Raw genomic sequence first — 22144 nt, 5'->3', positions numbered from 1 at the left:
TGCTTGTCTTATTGGTAAGATCCTAAGATGATAGCCCAGGGGTAATTTATGCAGTCCCATCCACTTATTGAGGTGGACTTTAAAGAGAGTTAGGAACCTGATTTCTTTGACATGGAATAGAAATTATTCCATTGGTAGAATATCCTAATGATAGACATATCCATTCTGCCAACTGGTTCTATTTGTATTGCAATGTAGCTTCAGCTCTGTAGAGTGAGTATTACTGGTATTGCCATTTTTGAATATGTAAAAGGTCTAGTAGGATAGGAGCCTTTGTTAACTTGTAAACTAAGCAGAGATCACTATGCAGCATTCTGTTGGAGACATAGTATCATGACAGGACTATTGAATACTGTGTCACTTAAAAGCTCGTGCCCAAGGTCATCTTGGTCAAGAATCATTGTAGTTTCTTAAGTTGCCTAATATGTTTGGATAAGTTCATGCAATAGGCAGCATTATATTTTGTTATGGACCTAATTAGGGAATAGTAAAGAGGATAATAACATCCTTGGATATGAGGGATATAACTGTAGTAATTAGTAAGCCTAAGAAGAAAGATTTCGTAACAGGAGTTGATACGCGGTAGACAAGAGAATTGTCAATGAATGTGCCTAAGTTTCTACTAAGGCACTGTCAATTTTGTGAGAGCACTGTGTATATAATAGGTGCAGTGATATTCTTGTTTATTGTATTATATATATTTTTTTATTGTTTGCATTTAGCACAAGTTCAACAAGAATTTGAGCAGGTTAGAGTCTCCTGCAGGATATGAGTATCACCTATAGACTTAGTGACAGCACCAAGTGTGCAGTCATCAGCAGACTTTGTTAGCCAGACACATTGGTCATCAGGGAAGTATATGTGAAGGGGAGTAAAGCCGTTTAAAGGAAAGTGTACCTCACAACCGTGACTGTGTGGATTCTGTCTGTGACCTGCTGGCTGCCCTGGAGATTACATAGGAGTTCATACTTTCAGCTATGTTTTCAGTAATGCCAGATGTGTAATAGTATCAATGACATTAAATTGATCTAAATATATACAGTATATCAAATGACAAGTGCTTTGGTTACATTCTCAAAGAAGTCCACCAGATGTAGTACGCAGAACTCATCAATACTAGTGAAACGAGTTGGGCTGTACTTCCCAGGATCAGTGGTAGCACTACCTTTGGGTACTAATAAGGCCATTCTTCAAATACCAGACATGTATCTAGTGAAGAGCCTAAGACTAAATAGGTTTGAGAGGGAATTGGTAAGGCTGTGTTTTGTACGGACTAGGAAGTGGACTGGTATGTTGTCCAGACCCTTAGACCTAGTATTTTTGGTTTAGGAGAGGGCATTTCTGATGCGTTCAGAGGTAATTAATGGGAGAGAGGCAGAGATTGAGTAGTAAGAAGGGATACACTGGAGAGAGAATTGAGGGAAAACTGGTTTTAAATTTTATTCTGAGAGTATATTGGTGATATCCTCTACAATGGAACAGGAGATAACATTTGAGATCAATTCTATGCATTATTGAGTGTTACTTATGAGATTCCTGACATAGTTAAAGAATGCTTTATGACTGTCATTGAAAAAGGTAGTGATATTCAGTACATACCTGGCTTTGAAAATGTTGATATTACCCCTTCCTGGTTTATGTTGATAATTTCTGTGGGTTTCTTTGAACATCATTGTATTTATATTTCCACCTTTAATACATCTATTGAAAATATGGTGATGTGGAGAAGATACCTGGGCAATGTATTGCTAATTTGAAGGGTCTATATTAGAACATCAACAGGGCAAAAGAACAAATGCTCTTACGTCAATACATCTTAAGCAAAACCATTAAATCTCAAATGGCCAGAACAGCGATTTTTTTCTCAGGGAAAAAAAATCACTGGGCCAACAAAAAAAAAAAATGACAGACAAAATAAAGTGGGAGCTTTGCCCCCCCCCCCCACACCCCCCTACTTAAATATACCAACTCCAAGATCAGACTACAGTGGAGGAAACGGCAAATTCCTGACAATGGCCCAGCAGTTTTTTTCCCTGGGAAAAAAAAATCACTGTTCTGGCCATTCGAGATTTAGTGATTTCGCTTAAGATGTGTCAACATAAGGGCATTCACTCTTTTGCCCTGTCAACTTTCTAATACAGACCCAATTTGAAAGGGCACTGAATCTGAATCTGTGGAATACATCTACAGTGCTAATTTTGAAACTCATTTTACCTGTAACATGGCTAATTTTAAAATCTATTTTCTAGATGTATCTGTAACCAAGTTACCAAGTCTGAAACATGCATGTCCGCAGCTAGTGGGGTTTGGCTTTATTGGCCTGAATGTAACCATAAAGGCTTAAAAGGTATAAAAGTCATGGGTGTTCAGAAGCCATGTAGCTGAAACACTTGATGTCCTCAAGGGGTCGTTTGCATATATCTAATGGGCCTCCATTACTGAAGGTTTAAGGTATCACACAGTAAGAACTCAAGCTTGGCTGAGTTTTTCTTGCAGTTTTTACTGAATGGTTTGTCTGCGTGTCTTTTTTTACCCTTTGGTTTGGATGTTATTTGTAATATTTTGCAGGCACTTAATCTGTATGGGCTTCAGCTGGGTTTAAAGATCCTGTGCTTCTGAAATATAGTCAAACCATTAACTTATGCTGTTCTGGACTTAGAGAAAGCATATGACAAGGTGCCTAGAAAGGAGTTGTGGTATTGTATAAGGAAATCAGGAGTGGCAGAGAAGTATGTAAGAGTGGTACAGGATATGTACTACAGTAGTGTGACAGTGGTGAGGTGTGAAGTAGGAGTGATGGAGGTGTTCAAGGTAGAGGTGGGATTACATCAAGGATCGGCTCTGAGTCGTTTCTTATTTGCAGTGGTGATGGAGAGGTTGGCAGACGAGATCAGTCAGGAGTCCCCTTGGACTATTATGTTTGCGGATGACATTGTGATCTGTAGTGAGAGTAGGGATGGCCACAGCTAGTGGGGTTTGGATTTATTGGCCTGAATGTAACCATAAAGACTTAAAAGGTAAAAAAAGTCATGGACATTCAGAAGCCAGGTGGGGGGGGGCTATGCCATCCACACACCCCCAATGTGGGATGCTGTGCCCCCCATACCCCCATCTAAATATACCAACTCTGAGATCGCACTACAGTTGGGAAAAGGGCAGAGTTCCTCATCTTGCACAACAAGTTACTTACCCTGGGAAGATCTTCATAGCTTCAGTGCTTCGATGAAGTGAGGTTCAATATTTTCAGCGTCGACAAAATGGGATTCAGTATTATGGCACTTCCACAAAATAAAGTAAACTCACACACGCACACACACACACACATATATATATATATATATATATATATATATATATATATATATATATACAAATATATGGATATATAGATATATGTATATACATATATATATATATATATACATATGTATATGTGTATATATATATATATATATATATATATATATATATATTACACACACACACACACACACACACACACACACACACACACACACACACACACGTTTACTACATTCATCTGTACAGTCACAATTTGCCCATTTTCTTTTGTTTTCTTTTCTTTTTTAATATATACTTTGAACATAGTAATGGTTGTTTATTAACACATTGTACAATGTCAATGTACACCCATAATTTTAGCATTTTCTTTTGTTTTCTTTTTTAATATATGCTTTGAACATAGTATTTATTATTTATTAACATGTTGTACAATGCAGATGCTTCTCTTATCACTACTATTTCGTATGCATATTGTCAACATTATTTGGTATGGTGGATCAGTTAATCATGAGTTAGGGTTATTTTCTTTAAATTTTGGTGTCATGAGCTTGGTACTTTGTAACTGCTGTCCAGTTATATTATATAAAACCAGTCTTATATTTATGTTTTTGGTTCGTTGCTCATTCATCATACGCAGCAAGTGGGCACTGAATTCGAACCATGCAGTATCTTGTTATAAGTTCTGATCTTACACCTGTAATATGTGGCTATAAGGTCTGATCTTACAGCTGTAGTATTTGGCTATAAGTTCTGATCTTACACCTGTAGTATCTGGTTATAAGTTCTGATCTTACACCTGCAGTATCGAGTTATAAGTTCTGATTTTACACAGTAGTATCTGATTATAGGTTCTGATCTTACACCAGAATTGTTTGCAGGCCATGCTACGTTCACTCATAGAATGAGGGGATTTGAGTTTATTCCTTAGTTTGAAAAGCATTCTCTTTTAGTGTATTTTTTTTTTTAAACTGGAGTTCAACAAAGGGGCTTGTTCTTAAATTTCTCATCATACTTTTGACAGAGTGGAACAAAAGCTTTGATGCAGATGTTAAAGTGATATAAGCAGCTGTTTTGATATAGGGTACCTGTGCCGGGGGGGGGGGGGCTTTTGAATTTCCTTAAGCTGTCCAGCAGTACTAGGAGGTTTGACTTTAAGTAATCCTTGAATCCAGGGGATTTGATGTAGTCTTGGGTTGGGTTCTGAGGGAAAATATGAAGGAAAGATGGTCTGATTTTGTCATGGACAGGAAAGCCTTAGGTTCTGTATTAGTAAGAAAAATGTCAAGGGAGTTGGTATGTATAAAGTTAAGGGACTGCTCTTCATATTTTTGTTTGTGTTTTATGTTTGCCATTTGCCAGTTGTTAAACAGGTAGTTGATGTCACAGAGGATGGTTGTGTTACATTCTATAGTTAAGGATTTAAATTGGTTGAGATAGGTGTCCTGAACAGTGAAAACCAAAAAAGAAGTTCACAGAGTTTTTTTTGTTTGTTTTTTTGTGTTTAGTTTACAGTGATGGCAAACTAAACCAAAGGCATAACACACCAAACACAATGCTAAATTATCAAAAACATGCGTCTGGAAAGTTACAAGGCACCTGACCATGGGTTCATTAAACCACTCTTTATTGACCAAGATAAAAATAAAAGGTTGGGCAAATGCTTTCATCCCCTGATGTAGTAAAATGGAACTTCTTTATAATGGAATACAGTCCATTAACGCTTTGTGGTTTAAATACCTTCAACAAACCAATGGTGTTTCAGTTTAAACAGACAGCATAATATAATCAGATGGATTTTTAACCATGGAGTATAAAACATGCCATTTATCTGTTGTAGTAAGTAATTGAAAAAGTAATTAATAAGTAAGTTTCAATGACTGTCATTAAAATCTCATAAAATCTTAAAAATTATAATTCTTTGTATTAATAAAATAAAACATAGACTATATGTGCATATATGGTAGTCTTTTATATTAAATTATCCAGTTTAATATCAGTAATAGTAAATGGAGTTGTTTATTGATATCAGGATATCCAGGAAATTAACTTTTTTATTTGCCGCATTAACCATGTGGTAAAGGAATTTTGGATGAATACTTATACACACCCTGTGGCTACATCCAGTTCCTTCACAGAGGGTCTGAATGACTGATAAGTAGAAAACCTAGGTAAAGAAGGAATATTTTCAATACAGTGGAACCAGTCTTCAACAGAAGGACAGATGTGTATTTGCTCAAGGGTTAGGAAAGTAACCAGGTTATTTGTGTAGTTGGGGTGAAAAGGTATAAGAGCCCTAATGACATCACAAATTCTAGTACCTGAGAGATAGCTAACAGTCTCTCTGTCCTTGTTCAGTCTGTTGAATGGAATCTCAATGTGTCTGACTGGAGTCACTTGTGACTAGGACATTGATATGTGCATCAAAATACTCTGGTAACTTTAAGGGTTTAGGCATACAGCTCTAGTCTCTTGTTTGGGGAAGAAATATTTGATACTGTTCCTTGTGTTGTGGGTAAGGTGTGAATAGGTGTGGGTCTACTAGTACACTTCCAGGAGTTCAGGGATTTTTTTAGTTTTTCAGTACCTCAGCATATGTGGGTTTATGTTGGATTCCAGTCATACCTCGCAAATGTCCAGATTTTTGCAGAATGTCCAGATTTCTGCCTCATATTTTTGGTCTGTTCCTCATAAATTGTTTGGTTTTCTGGCAAATTATTGAGGACTGAAGTCAGAAAATAATGACTGATATTTGAGTTTCAGACTTCACTTCCTTCAGAAAAGTCATGCTAATGCAAAGTTACTCTATCAACTTTTTAAGTTTAAAAGGGCAATATTAAAAAATTGTCCCTATTTTTGTGTCTTTGTCCCCCCATTTTTAGGGCACTGTCCAGATTTTGTGCACTGAAAGGTTGAGAGGTATGATTACATTGCTATTAGATATTCTGTTTTCTGGAAACTATGGTAACTGTGTTTATAGCATTTAATCAGATTAAGTTTGTACACTTTTCACAAATGGATTATGTACTAGGTAGCCATAAGGGATTGTCAGTGAGCACAAGGCAGTTGCTACATTGTTTCAGGGTCCCTAGTGCTAGCAGGCTGGCAACAGGTGAAAAAAAATACAGTATGTAGTCCCAAGTCTATGCTGTATATGAGAGCAGTAATACTACAGATTTGAAAGTTCTGTAAAGCAATACAAAGCATCACAGTTACTTGGTAATCAGTGTAGCTAGGCAGATGTTTAGGCAGGAATCAACAAAGCAGCACAAGCTATAGAAGCTAGACAGAGTCATTACCTAATCACTTCAGCGAAGTGATAACCACAGTGACCTAGAAGAGTACAAAACAAATGGTCAGCACTAGTTCTGCTATTAGACTGGAAAGATAAAAGCAAACATCAGCCCCATACACAGGCACTGTGTGCAAATGGGCAAAGTTACTTTGGAATAACTGTAGCAATATAAAAGTCAGCGTTATGTACAGAAGCTCTCTGTGTAGTAGCAGGGGAGCAGAACAGCAATGATAATTCCACTGATGCAAACAACTGTTGTGCAGCCAACAGAGCAACTCAATGATGCAACAAATGACGTGCAAACAAGTGTCGCTCAGTCAGCAGAATACTAGAGCGAATTTCTGTGATGCCAGTAAATGAAGTACACTCAGTAAGGTAATAAGTACTCCACATTTTCTCCCTGGTTCCCCTTAAAAGCTTGAGTTCTGAAAAGCTTGAAGCTTACCAGACTGAACTCAGATGCTCAAATCTTGTATGACTGAACAGGCAAAAATAAATGGAACACTGTTTCTTTTTTCCGAAAGCTGAACTTGCGTTATCACACTACAGTGGAGACTGGGGTATTGATCCTTTCTCCACTGTGGTCAGAGTTGGAATGTATAAGTAGCAGATGATGTGGGAGACACAGCTGCTCAAAAAGCTCCCCTGCAAAAACATTTGCTTGTCAAACATTTGTGTTTGATCTTGTAAGCTTTGAAATTTCAGGATTTCACTGATGTAATATAGAACCTTTCTCCCTATATAGTAAGGCAACAATGCTAACTACTATGAATCAAGCTTATTAAAATTCAGCAGTCATATGAACAATAAGGAGATAACAATTGCCAGTGAATTTAAACAAAAAAAGTGCTAAAACTGTATGATGCAAGCTTTTTAACTTGAACAATTCAAATAATCAGTCTATGACAACAATTCATTCTATCTGTGTTGCACAATTATTTGAATGTAGTCAGTTAGGAAAACAGCAGTTGACAACTTTCAACAGTACACAGTATGATGGTATGCCAGCAAATGCAGATTTGCTAAAAAAGCACAGTAATGTAAGCTGTACATGTTAAGCAAAGCTTACAGAATTATGGAAAAGTATCACCTGGAGAAGGAAGGATGCTGAAGGGAAGACAGTGCTTATTGTCTACTTTGTGGATTTGGAAAAAAAACAGTAGGGCACCTTCTTCCTCTTCTGCTTTAGGCCGAGTGCAATGCAGCAATGTGCAGCTGATCCAAAAATGGCAAGAAGATGCACAATGCAGCTGAAATTAAGAAGGGCCATGCAACACAGATCAGTGTAAATCAAAGCATAGTAACCATTTATCCAGTCACATTAACCACACAGATGCTTCCTTTAGTAAAAAGAACAATTGGAGAGTGTGTTGGCCATCATCCTGTCATCCTCCGCTTTGGTGTTGAAATCTTTTCATTGTATTTCTTAGTTTGATTTGAGTCTGTGCAGCTGCCCTAGAGCTGATAATGACCACTGATGAGGTAGCAGGGATGGGTGTAGCCTACCATGATGAATTATCACAGTGACCTTCAGCTTGCCATATCATCAAATTTCTCTTCATTCAGAATCCTAGGCCTCACAACCAGTCTTCACATATACTTGAATGGTTTTGCTAGCATCTACCAACCATATACATAGTTTTGTGACATTGCTCACCCCCACTTCTATACTTCTAATAACAGCCTGCTTTATAGGTTCATAGGTTCATACTAGGCTATCTGCCCTAGAGCATTTATAAGCCTAGCCAGAATGTGTTTGGCTTTCGCCACCCATTTTAAATTAATTTTGCTATGCCCTTTTTCAAGGTTAGTATACTGTGCCTCTGTCTAACAGTGACACAGAAGTGATACCCGGGTTAAACCTACAATCTCCCATCCACTCATCAAGATTCCTCTTGAAGAGAGTCAGTGAGGGACTCTGCCTAACCTGGACTGGGATTTTATTCCAGAGTGAAGGGAGCCTCTGGGTTATGAATCTGTCCCTCCATCATGTCCTATTTATTTCAGTGCTGAGGTTCAAGTCTCTCGAGCGCATAGCTCGATGGGATTTGGATTTTCTGAGGTGCAGCATGTCCATTAATTCTGGGTTGGACATGGCTTTATATGTCAGGCACAGATCGCCCCTGAACAGGTGGTATGCCACTGAGTAGAGCTGGAGTTTCTTTAACCGGGCAGCATATGGCATCTGTTTGAGCCCTTTGATCCTCTTGGTGAGGTACTTTTGGGGTCTTTCCAGTTGCTGCAGGTGTCTGGTAAGGTACATCCCAAAAGGGGCATTGTACTCAATTATGGGCCTGATGAGGGATGAGTAAAGAGGCACGATGACCTCCCCTGATCTAGATGTGAATCCCTTAACATCAAGATCTAGCCTCACAACTTCAAGAGTTTATAGTTCCTTAAGAACAAGTCACATAAGGTGAGAGACAAAACTGAAATAAGCAAGCTGGTCTGACAGATTACATATAGTGTGAGACAAGATCAAGAAAAATGTAAAGAAAATTTATATAAAGATATTGAGCATAATATGAAACCATTTTATAGATACATAGAATGCGGTAGGACTAAAAACATACAAATTGATAAACTGTGTGCAGATTCTTAAATTTATTCTCAGATACAACCGATTATAGGTATATTTACCAAATCTTAAGCAAAGCTGTTTGGCTCCACATAGGGGGATGATACATTGTCTTAGTGACATCCAGGTAATCTCAAATACTGAAATCAGATTAGGTTATATTGAAAAGGAGCTATACAAATTGAATCCAAACAAAGCATTCTTATGTTTGAATATGCTGTTTGTTGTGGACAGTCTATAGTAAACAATGTCTGCTTAAATACATACCATCTTGTTCATAGCATACTAAATAAGTAATGTGATATTTATACCAATTTACAACTAACTTAATATCCATGCAGTACTTAAAACAACTAATACTAGAAGGGAGAGCATTTCATGCTTTTGCTTATTGTGTGTGTGTGTCTTTCGGCTTTTCCCGGTTAGGGGTCACCACAGCGGAACTCTGGTCCACTAATGATTGGTAGTTGATTTTTACATGTTAAGTTACCAGCCCTGACACACAGCCTTCAATGAAGGTACGCCCATTCACGCATGTCCCCCACGCAGAAGAAGCTTTAGCTGAGAATCGAACCGGACAGCGTCTTACTGTGAGGCAACAACGCTACCGCAGCACCACCACCGCGGCTCCATGCTTTTGCTTATTGTAATTTGATGAAACAGTCACTAAAACTCTCTCTGAGTCAGTGAATTGCATCATTTTTGCATTTCACATTTTCATATATTATATTATTCATGTGCTTGTCTGTGATCTGCGCAAAGTATCTCATTATTCAAGATGGGGTGGGAGTGAGGGAAGCAACTGGAATTGCTGTCAACAAATGTTTGTGCTGTAGAAATGTGTGACCAGTGAAGCTGTAGATTCATAAGTATCATTGTTTAATCAGACTGCAGTTTCCCTTTCATTAGTATATCTATAGAAACATGCGAGTTATCTCTGCCCAGCTGGTTAAACAGTGTCAAGTGATCTTAGTTGTGACACAAAGGGATATAGCTTCACACTTCATTAAGTTTTTGAAATACTAAGGTAATCCCAACATACCTCTCAACTTCTTAGTGAAAGAAATCTAGACAAAGTCATAAATAAAAGTGGGACAAAGGCCCAACAATAGGGTCATTTTTAAATATTGCTCCTATAAACTTAGAAAGTTGATATAATGACAGGTTTTGCATTAGCATGAATTTTCTGAAGGGTATGAAGTCTAAAACTCAAACGGCTGTCATAATTTTCTAACTTCAGTCTCTAATGATTTGCCACTAATTTGCCAGAAAACCACAATTTTATGAAAAATGGACCAAAAATATGAAACAAAAATCTGGACATTCTGTGAAAATCTGTACAGTTGAGAAGTATGATATCCCACTGAAGCTGGGCAGTACATCTAGCTAAGCCACAGGTTACTTACATTTTATTTGAAGGATGAGTTAGAGTAAAGACTGAGTGACCTAGGGCCAGTTCTTCCTTAAGTGGCTGCTTATTATTACCTTGGAAAATGCCAACAACCGCACTTAGAGCACACTGAAGCTCTACAGATGCTGTAGTGTTTGTGTGCACATAAACATGCTGCAAATACAGTGGTATCATATCAAGTTCATGTCATAGTGGGGATGTAGTAGGCCACTTGAAAATCCTCTCAAAGTCTGTGGTGTGACAGAATGGCCACTCTGACTTCCACATTCCCAACTGTCTTATCTCTGCCCAGCTGGTTAAACCTATACCTTACCACAGGCAGTATTTTGTCCCAGTGAATGGGCTCTTACCAGGTGTATGCTTTTATAGGGATATTCCAGGAAAGGTAAGAGGAAGCATGACTGGCTCAATTGTATGCTTGGAGAGGAGACTTCCACAGGGAAACAGGTTAAGCTTCATAATGAAGTTCCTGAAATATGAAAAACTTATTTTACAAACAACAAATGTGGTTCTTTTTGTGTAGACAGCTATAAAACCCGGTCTTCCCACCCAATTATTACAGTACGCAGCCCACTCCCTCAAGCCTGTAGCACTTTATAATGACAGTGGTGGCTGTCTTCTAAGAACCAAGGCCCTGACTGCCGTCTTCATTATTATCTCCTGTATGTCTACTATGACATAGTTACTGTAAATTCTGTCCCTCTCTGTGTCACACACACACACACACACACACACACACACACACACACACACACACACACACACACACACACACACACACGCACACACACGCACACACACACACACACACACACACACACACACACACACACACGCACACACACACACACACGCACACACGCACACACACACACACACACACACACACACACACACACACACACACACACACACACACACACACACACACACACACACATTCACACTGCCATCACATCGACTTAAGACTTGCTTCTCCTTTTTCAGCTCAGCTCGGGGCGTGCTGTCACTTACTCTGGAGATGATCAGCAATAAAACTTAAGCACTGTATTGTTGCACTATTTCTGTGAGAATTTAAACAAATAGAAATAACCCAAATAAACTAAGTTTTGAACAAGAGTTTCAATTTTGTTTCTTTGTAATACCACCACAAAAAAGTAAAACGTTTTTTTCTGTCAGTGAGCATTTCTCTGCCAAAGAAGCATGTTACGTAGCAACTGGAAAATTGCTACCTATGAAAGAGCTAAACAAAACATTGTTATGCTTCAGAAGGTGAGGACCTAAGATGAAATTATTGTAAAAAATAATTAATTACTGAAGTTATGAGTGGTATTTACTTGAACAAATGGTGAGGAAGTTGCAAATATTAATTATTTTGTGTACAGCTTTTCATGTTGTTGTTATGGATCAGAATCATTAGCCATAAGGTTATCTTTGCACAGCTCTTTGCCCCATTGTAATTCTGCAAATCGCACTATAAGAGAGAGAGAAAAAATTAGATGTATTCTACATGTGTAAAACTTTTCAATGTCATTTATCTTAACTAACAAAAACTGTCCAAAATCCCTTGGAACCAGAAGAAAACTACAACCAAAAAAACAAAACCACTGGCAGCACAGAGATGATATAAACTTATTAGCATAGTCCAACGTTTAATCAACGCTTTCGTCAACAGACTTCTTCAGAAAACAAAATTCATATCCACAAACATCAGTTTATATATAATCAAAACTATCTACTACCCATTAACCACTCATTAAACAATAAAACAATTAACCAATCACAGACTTAAAACCATGAAAAACATTAGATAGTTTCCTATCTATTAAAAAACACTTAATATTAATGACATCATTTAAGCCGGGGGGGGGGGGGTTATGTGCAGCCAGCTTGATTTGCCATTCTTTTCTTTCTACTTTGTTTTTAAGGTTTCCACCTCTCTTATCCTGGCAAATACATAAGTTCCGTAGTTTTTGGTGGTAACAAATGATGGAAAACCTGTATGTAAATTTTCTAATAGCTGTTTAATATAACCCTTCTTCTTATATACAAAACCACTGCCCAAAATAGAAAGTAAGTCTCTCTTACCTTCAATAACTTTCCAGTTATTATTTATAACTCCCCTAATCATTGGACTATCTACAGTCATAACCAAACAACACATAGGCAAATACATATCCTGATTACCCAAGTAATTGTTGCCATCTTTCTTATTTTTAAACCCTTTTAATAATATATGTGGAAACTGCATAATTCTTTTGATCTGGATTTCTTGAGCTGTGTGTAGTAACAAATCAAGAGAATATCCCCTTTCTAAAAACAAACCAGTAATAAAAGCTGTTTCATCCACAAAATCACAATCTCTACTAACCATTCTTGAGACCCTGATGAACTGCCCCCTGGGGATATTCTTGCGGTTGTTTTTGCAGTGTAAGTAACTATTAACAAATGTGCTTTTCCTATGTATTTTACTAAAAAAACAACCATTATTACTATCCCAGCCCAACTCAACATCCAGAAAATTGACCTTCTGACCCACATCACTCACTGTAAAGGACAAAAAGTCACAACTACTAGTAATTTCTTTTAGTAATATTTCATAAGAGGAGGCAGAGCCTTTAACAATAAAAAAACAGATTGTCAACAAACCGACAATAAAACACTATATCGGAAAAACTTTTTTTATCATTTATCTTAATTTGATAAGTTAGTACAATATTAAAAAAATACCCAAATTTTGACCACACAGTTTGACTTTTGATTAATGTTGCTTCCTAGTTTGGAAGATTTTCAATATACTGAAATGCATTATATACATGTGACAGCTGTCATTTCTCGCATCCTGTTTAAATATATTACCACAAATGGAATGGTTTTTTCACTTTTCAAATCATCTTGTGCATTCTTGAAATCACATGCACAAAGGAAGTAAAATATGTCCATATTGATAATATGTCACCATAACCATGCATTGTTGAAGTCTTAAGGTTAAAGAAGAAACTATCCTGCTGGGCGACCTAAACCTAGACTGGCTAGCCTGCAACTCCAACAATCCCACAAACCATATTAACTTATTTGGATTCTCGCAACTAATCCAAGAACCCACCAGAGTTGACAAAAAATCAAAAAAAAAATTCCATTCTCAATTGGACTTTACTTAATTTCCCCAAAGAAGATTATCATGTGGGCTGCCTACCTGATGAACTGAGTGACCACTGCCCCACATTCCTCCTTCGTAAACAGGTAAACATACCCAAATCCATATTGTATAAGGAAACTAGAGATGAACACAAGGCAAATCCAGAAATTCTTTACAGCATGTCACAACAATGTAACTGGCACCCACTACAAACTCTAGCATTAAACCAGGCAGTTGAGTTTTTCAGTAGTACTTGTATGAATGTTCTAAATACAGTAGCTCCTATCAGAAAACTTAGAACAAAAGTTAACTATGCCCCTTGGCTAAATAGGACCACAAAAGCCTTACTAAAAGCCAGAGACAATGCCTGGAATATCTGGAAAAAGAATAATACTAGCCAAGATAGACAAAAATATCAACAACTTCAGAATCAGGCCAAAAAGCAAACAAAAATGGGTAAACAAAACTACTTTGTAGGTATCCAAAGCAAACATTCCAAAAAAACCCAAAAGTTCTGGCAAGCTATCAATTCCCTACTAAAACCAGGCAAATCTACCACTCCAGCTCCCAACACCAATACTAATAATGACAGCATAACTTCTCAATTTAACCATCACTTCACAGATTAGATTCTCTCAATATCTACCCAGCTTTCTAACAATAACTCTATATTCACCCCAACTATAGACCACAATAATATACCCTCCTTTATACTCTCACCTGTACCAACCTTCACAGTTAAAAAGCTACTCTCAAAACTAAAACCCACCACTCTCGCAGCAGATGGTCTACCCACTAATTTCCTAAAATTAGCTGCAGAGTCCATTGCCTACCCTGTCTTAATTCTTATAAACCGCTCCATAAAAGAAGCTTACATCCCCAAACTATGGAAAGTGTCATATATTATTCCCCTACACAAAGGTGGCAACTCCCATGAGCTATCAAACTGCCACCCCATTCCTATCCTATCCCCCATTTCCAAGCTCCTGGAGAAATGTATTCACACCCAAGTGATGCACTTCTTAACCTCACATAATCTCCTCTTCTTCGCACAGAATGGCTTCCGCCCAAACCATAGTACAACCACTGCTCTTCTTTCCTTTACCAACCTGGTTAACCATCTCAGAAACAGCAACAACATCATATCAGCCATATTCTTAGATCTATCTAAAGCGTTTGACATGATCTCGCATAACCTACTTTTGAACACTCTATCCACCATGTCCTTTGCCTGCTCCACTACTTTCTAGTTCAAAAACAATCTCTCTGATAGAAAACAATCAGTCAAATGGCAAGGTGTACTATCACCTCTACTACCAACTACTATAGGTGTTCCACAAGGATCAATACTGTGTCCTCTGCTAGTCACCATTTTCACCAACAAACTACATACCTCAACCCTGCATGCATCACTTATACAATACGCAGATGACTCATCCAAATCTGCTCAGCCCCATCCATAACCACTCTTCAAAAGTGTACCCAAGAATAATTTTGCTCCTTGGAAAAGTGGATTACTGATATCCAACTGATTCTAAAACCCAACAAGACCAAATTACTTCTTCTCACCCCCAACAAATCCAGAACCACACCTCCTTCCTTGACTATCACCTTCAAAAATGGCACCACAATCTCTCCCTACCCCCATACTAAGCTCCTCTGTGTTGAAATAGATAAGGATCTTAACTTTGATGTCCATCTCTCTCAAACCATTAAAAAGGTACATAAAAAATTAGGAACTTTATACAAACTCAAACATTTCCTATCAGACCAAGCACGAATCACCCTAGCCAAAACCCACCTTTTGTCTACCCTAATGTATGCATCACCAGTCCTAGCCCACATCAGGAAAACAGACCTAAACAAACTAGAATCATGTTACAATAAAATTGCAAAATTCGCCAATAACTCCACTTTTAGAAGCCATCACAGTCTTGCCCTAAAGGATCTACAGTGGTTAGAACTCCCTCAGTTAATTGGTTACCACCAACTAGTGCTCACCTTCAACATACTAAAAAATCCCCACAAAACTCCAGCCCTAAACTTACTAGTAAACCAATATTCAGCAAACCATCCTCTATGCTCATTCAACAAAACCCTGCTCTGTATATCCAAAGTCAACAATACTGCAGGGAAAGCTCTTTTCTCTCATACCATCGCTAGGAAATGGAATAACCTCCCCAAAATATTTCTTCAGCACCATCTATCTCACTGTTCAAAAAGTTACTTAAGTCACACCTCTTGCAATCCTGGCTCTGTTTTTGCATCTGTCCTCCGATTCTTGCTACATTCCTCTCCTCACTGCTTACTCTCTATTATACAGTACTCAAATACTCTCATACAGGGCCTACTATGTATCAATTATTACGTCCTGTGTGATGTGTCTTTTGATTGAATCAGTTAATGTGAGTCTTTTCTCCCAAATATTGCCATCCAGAGTCTACTATGTATAAATTAAGCTTGCTTGGAACAAACCATTGTATGATATATCTTATTGATTGAACATTTACCACTGTACATATTGTTTGATGTGGAGCTTTTCTCCCCGAGCCTCCGCTGTAAATGGACCTCGTTCCAGTCAGACTTTCCCGGTAAACAAATGTAAAATAAAATAAATAAAAATAAATAAATAAATAATTAAACTGTTCAGTGGTTTCAGAGTTATGACCAAACTTTGTCTGGGGACTACAGCCTAATAACATTGCCAGGTTTCAGTGTATTCTTAAAAATATATAAATTAAAAAACAATTCTGTGTGGCCATTTTTTCTGAGATCTTCACATGTGAGGACTGATATTTGGCAAATCAAGCAAGAATGTACTTTCTACTCTAATAGAAGCGTTTGCTATAACTTTATAAAATGACATTATTTGCCTTTTTTCAGTATTTATTGTCTGCAGTCAAGTTAGAGTGTAGTAAACAGAGCCTAAAGTGTTGGGAGGTTGCATTAATAAAATTTGCTGAGGTCACAATGTTATTTCAGTTATTTGAATTCAGCATCTTCACTATTACAGTTGTGAGTAGTTGCTCATCTAAATTAGCAGCATACTCATGTCCACTATTAATAACCACATCTTGTTTAATTAATTATTCAAAACCAAAACATTTGAAACCTTGGAAGGTCAGTAGTCAAAATGATGACAGTCTCAAGATAGTAAAACAAAAGGATAAAACAACCTTACACCCCGAATCTGAGAGAAAGCTCCCACACCTCTGACCTGTATATGTATACCAAAGCTGAGATTACATAAATGTGGAATAGAGGAAGAAATTGAGGGCACAATACTCGATTTTCTCTCTTCTCAAGTGTAGTTGCCATGACTAGATGCCAGCAGTTCAATTTCTAAGTGTTGATCAACTAACCACCAAACAAACATTAGGGTAGCCAGCATAGTTATTTCTGTGCTGTATGCCATGGCTGTGACAACTGTCATTGTACAATTCACATTCAGTGTAAATCAGTACTTGGTAATGACAAAACTATTGTTTCTTTTCGCTTAGGCCTACTGCTCATCAGAGATCTTACGCTACATATCTACTGTCTATTCATAAAGTCTTATTTAGTCTTGGTTGCAGCTTAGGTCATACTGTCACTGTCCAGAAGAGTCACAGTGACTTTTGTAGATCATGAGATGAGAAAGCAACATGCCTGTCATGCATCATAAAGTATAGCAATTAAATGAAGAGTTTACTACTTTTAAGTAGACAGTGTATCTACCAAGTCCTGATTTTACTGCTCTCACTTGTTGCTGACGAATCAGCCACTGCCGACAACATGTGAAGATTCCCTGCAGTATGTTGTCTACATCAGGAATATGGGTGCAGTTTTTGCAGTAATGCCTCAGCTCCACCAGTGGTTAAGAGCATAGGAGATTGATCCTGTGTTACAATGTATGGTGCTTCACAGCCAGCAACAGCAAGTTTAACTATACTGTATGATTCTCTATGATACCTGAGAGAATTTCGTCTGTAATACAACATTGTCACGTATTTTTGGGTGAAAGTTACCATCTAAACAGTACTTTTCTAAACATCTGCAATGTTATCCACTATTCATGCTTCAATGTTTAAACACCTACATTTACTACAGAGTTACTTTTGGTTGTCTGAAGATTTCAGATGTATTGTGATTTATTAATGCTTTGTTTGGTTACTACAATATGAAGTCTTTTTACAGAGAATTCAGAAAAGCATAATTTTCTTTAACTAATTCTCTGTTTTTCCTGTTTCCATTTTAGTCGTTCCTCGTATGGAAGGCTTTTGGATGACCAAGACTATGGCTCATGGGGAAATTATAACAACCCTTTATATGATGACTCTTAAGTGGACATTCTTGGAGATGCCAGGACTGCAAGTGTAATCTCATTCTGGACAATTAAGCTAATGACTCAAATTGGACTTAACTTTTTTTTTTACCTCTCCGGCTCTCTGATATGGGAGGTATATTTTACAAATATTCCTCTGTGTATGACATAAGCTCTTGAATATCTGAAAATAAACTAGACACAGCTGGTTAAAAGTGTCAGTTTTGTAACCAAAGTTTTATGTGAAAAAAGCAAGCGTTACCATCCAGATGACAGAATTGTATTCAGACACTTGTAGTACTTGCTACTGAAATATGGCCATGCTTTTCATTTTAGCTTTAGACAAAGTTGCTAATGATGATGTATGCCAGGTACCCATTTTGTATTGAAAAAAAATTCTCCCATTTGGCTGGATAATTAATGCCCAGTTTGTTTATGTTTGTACTCATTTTTTTCACTGAGATTGCTGTCATATATAAAGTGGCATTTAGAGGCACAAGCCTCATTAATTTATGGATGGTAGTACTGTACAATATGCAAGGTACAGGAGACAGTATGCCATATCATTAGCAAGTACGGTTGTATTTGTAAGGCTTATCTTTTGACAATAACTTTATATTTTTATTTTAGTTCTTGCAGTCTTTTGCGCTATTATCATTCTGTCATTTACTGTGACACTATTTATTTTATCACTGGGTGCAATGCTTCATTTTTTGTTTTTCTTTTAGTTGTTACAAATTTAAGATTTCTGGGTGCAATGTTTCATTTTTTTTTAGGTTGTTCCAAATTTAAGATTTAGTATATCTTGATAAACCTGAGTGCTTGTGTTGATAATGTACATTGTATACTCCGTAGTGGAATCCCACAAGACAGTTGCCTTAACTGGATATTTTCTGTATGTCGAAGAAGTAAGGTATAGACTCTAGAGTCAAAATGCAGAAATTAATGTCAAAATGTTCCCCTGGTATGTGTGTGCAGAGAGCTCACACACACAGAGTGGAGAAGCAGAGCTTTACAATACCACTTTAGTAACAACACTGACACATCGCATTAGCAGCTTGATGGTTACTTGCACTGAATCTTTATAAAACATTCTGAATGCTGAACGTAAATGACCATAAATGAGTGAGCATATTAGCAGCTATCAACTGGTGTCTAATCAGAGCTGTAGAGCACAATCAACCTTTCACACATGAGAGTGACTCGACACCTGGTTTTACCAGAGGAGCTCAACTGTATGCATTAAAATGCAGTCTGATGAAGAGCCACAAATCTGTACATAGTGGATTCACTCATTCAGCCTGTTGTAGACAGTCAGTGCTGAGTCTCATAACTAAGAGTCAACAACTGAATAGCACAAATAGTACAACAGAAAATGCTTAGGTGGGAATCTCTTATAGTTAGGATTAAAAAAAACTGTTAACTGAAAGTGATGGAACTTACTGCAGTACACAGTAAAAAAAGGTTGGCACATCATGAAGTTGCAGCATTTTTAAGAGATCAAAATCCTAATTTGCAAAAACATCATGATTAATTTAATCACAGTAGTAATTCACATTTGTCTTTCGTGCAGTGAGATGTTTCTTTTCTGTAATAGCTCCCAAATAAACTTTCTAGAAGCATTTTTATAATTTATTATGTGGAAGGCAGAAACATAGGTAGCTGAGCCAAGGTATTTTTGAATTTGACTAAGAAGCAGGTAAACAATGCATTTTAGCTGATCATCTAATTCCCAGTCTTTTGTCACGTGTGCATTCAGACACTGATTCCACTGTAATACACTATGTTTAATGCTAATAATATATGTCTGAAGTGGTTTAATCACAGGCGTTTAGTGTAGATGGGCAGAGTGCTGTGTTATCGCTGAAATATTAGAAGGTATAGAGTTATGTATTAATAGTGGAGATTGGGAACACAGATTTCCACCTTTACACCTACACACACATTAAACCTTTAGATTAATGTCAGATATTACTGTGCTGGTGTTTCATGTTTCAGTGTTTGTGCACCTTAGCTGTTGGCATATTGAGCTTTGCATTTATAACTGTTGTATGGCACAGGAATGCAGAGTTATTCACACTAAAATGGAACACTGTCCAAACTTTGCCTCACATTTTTCACTAGGCATCATCAGAAGTTTTCAGGTCTAGCAGATACTACATAACATGTACAATTAGTGACATTTAATTTCAGAGGAGATTAAAGAATCTGACTTGGTATATACTCCCTGGTTTGGAAGTAGTAGATTAGTCAGTTGAAGTGTAAATATGGTCATAATGTTTGCTTCTGTAAGGATACACACTTTTGAAAGGTGCCACTAAAAATTATTTTCTAGCTGAAGAAGAAGAATTAAAGGAATAATGTTCACATCGCAAGGGAGAGAAATGAGACAGTTTCAATGGTAATTTTAGGAAATGTTCTTTCACAGAGAAGGTGGTGGATAGATGGATTTGACTAGTAACTGAATGGAAATTGACAAACTCTTGGGACATATAGCATAAAATACTGAATTCTATTATTTAGCTAGGCACAAGCATAAAACCTAGTGATGTTATACTTCTACTGACACATTCATATCATCCTTATCATTCATTCATTATGGCCTACACTAGCTGTAGCAGTTTATTTTGTTAAACACAGAAAAACTTCAGAACTTTACATCTCAATACTTTTGTAGAAAAATAATTCCAAACGTGAAATGAGTGCTAGGAGTGGAAAACTTTTTCTGGTTAAGTTTTATATTAATATAATCTCCTGAATGAATGGCCTTTTACTCACTAAACTTGTCTCTCTGTCCATTATGTTATATTTGTACGCAGCTTAATGACTTCTGAAAGTCTCAGGTAGCATGTGAATGTCTAAAAAGGCTCAGTTTACTTAAGTACTGCCACACCAGTTTCTTTGTAATTTGTCCAGTAAGTTGATTTATTTATTTATTTTGACATTTGTTAACTGAGATAATCCAACTGGGTCCACAGTACCTGTTTTTAGTGGAGGCTCGAGGAGAAAAGCTCCACAATGAGACATTAAGGTACACATTTTGACATTTAGTTCCACAGCAGAGATAGATTAGCATATTTACAACACAGTGTTTTGTTAAGACTTACATTGCACATTTACAACACAGTGTTAAGACATTACATAATACATTACAAATGGAATGGAGTTAAAATGTCTTATTGCTTAGAGATTTGAACAGCCAGTTGAAATGGAGAAATAGAGAAAGGCACACGATTAACGACACAGTTTCTAGATTTTTTTTTGTCAGCAGAAGGAAATCACCTGGAGAAAAATATTGTATTAACACTTGGAAAAGAAATCATACTTGCTTTCTAAATTTGTGTTTCTTCTTTTGAATATTAAAGTGGAATCACCTGACTCCACAACCATCCAGCTCTGCTTCCAATGGAACTTGCTGGAAAGTGATAGGATGCTACACGGATAAACGGATTGGTTTTATATGGAGTGTTATTCTGAAGTACACTTTGAAGCAGACGACAGTGCAGATATCTGAGCTTGAGGACATAGCTGTCATAGTCTGAAATACCACCAGAATAATTAGCCAATGTTTGTGAGGTAACCTGAGAACATGGAACAAGCTGGAGAACACAGAGAAATGTGAAACCCTGAATCTCATCAACAAGCTGTCAAAAGGAACAGCAAAGGCTGTTATTTCCATTCTGTAGTAAAGTATGTTTCCCTCTCTCTATATACATGTTGTACAAACATTTTATAAGTAAATATTTTAAAGCATTTATCACACAAGCATTTCATTTTTCTAAGCAGTGTATTATTATGCTGTAACCTAGGGACTGGGATGTAATGCTGCACAGACTTTTAGGGATCATGGAGCCCTTTACTTAAAAAATGTAAATGTGATGCACCCTCCCTTTATTTGTTTTACTTGCTCGTTGTGGACCAGAGATATCTGGCAACTGACAATGTTCAGTATTACTCATCAGTTATTTTAAGTAAAGGACTAACAGAACTGTTAACACTTTGTTCCATTTGTCCCCATTTTCACTGTTTTTTTACACTTCATTCTGTTTGTGCACATCAGTAAAGACATTTGACGTATTCTATATGGCACATGCTATACCAGTGTAATACTGTAAAAT

At 37.2% G+C, this 22144-nt stretch overlaps 1 protein-coding gene across 1 annotated transcript in view; it reads left to right on the top strand.

Moving 5' to 3' along the window:
• The window catches only part of PARM1 (prostate androgen-regulated mucin-like protein 1), a 308303-nt gene extending 286519 nt beyond the window's left edge, over positions 1 to 21784 (top strand). The window contains exon 4 of the mRNA XM_044061116.1: positions 17961 to 21784. Within this exon, the coding sequence (XP_043917051.1) occupies positions 17961 to 18045 (85 nt within the window). The 3' untranslated portion in view covers positions 18046 to 21784. The remainder of the gene's footprint in view (positions 1 to 17960) is intronic.
• The last annotated feature ends 360 nt before the right edge of the window (positions 21785 to 22144 follow it).

Source organism: Protopterus annectens, chromosome 2.part0 (genome assembly GCF_019279795.1).
Source record: "Protopterus annectens isolate FY-2018-M chromosome 2.part0, PAN1.0, whole genome shotgun sequence".
In the NCBI taxonomy this organism is placed as follows: domain Eukaryota; kingdom Metazoa; phylum Chordata; order Ceratodontiformes; family Protopteridae; genus Protopterus; species Protopterus annectens.
The sequence above is the reverse complement of the archived record's forward strand: the minus strand, read 5'-3'. Positions and strand labels throughout refer to the sequence as shown.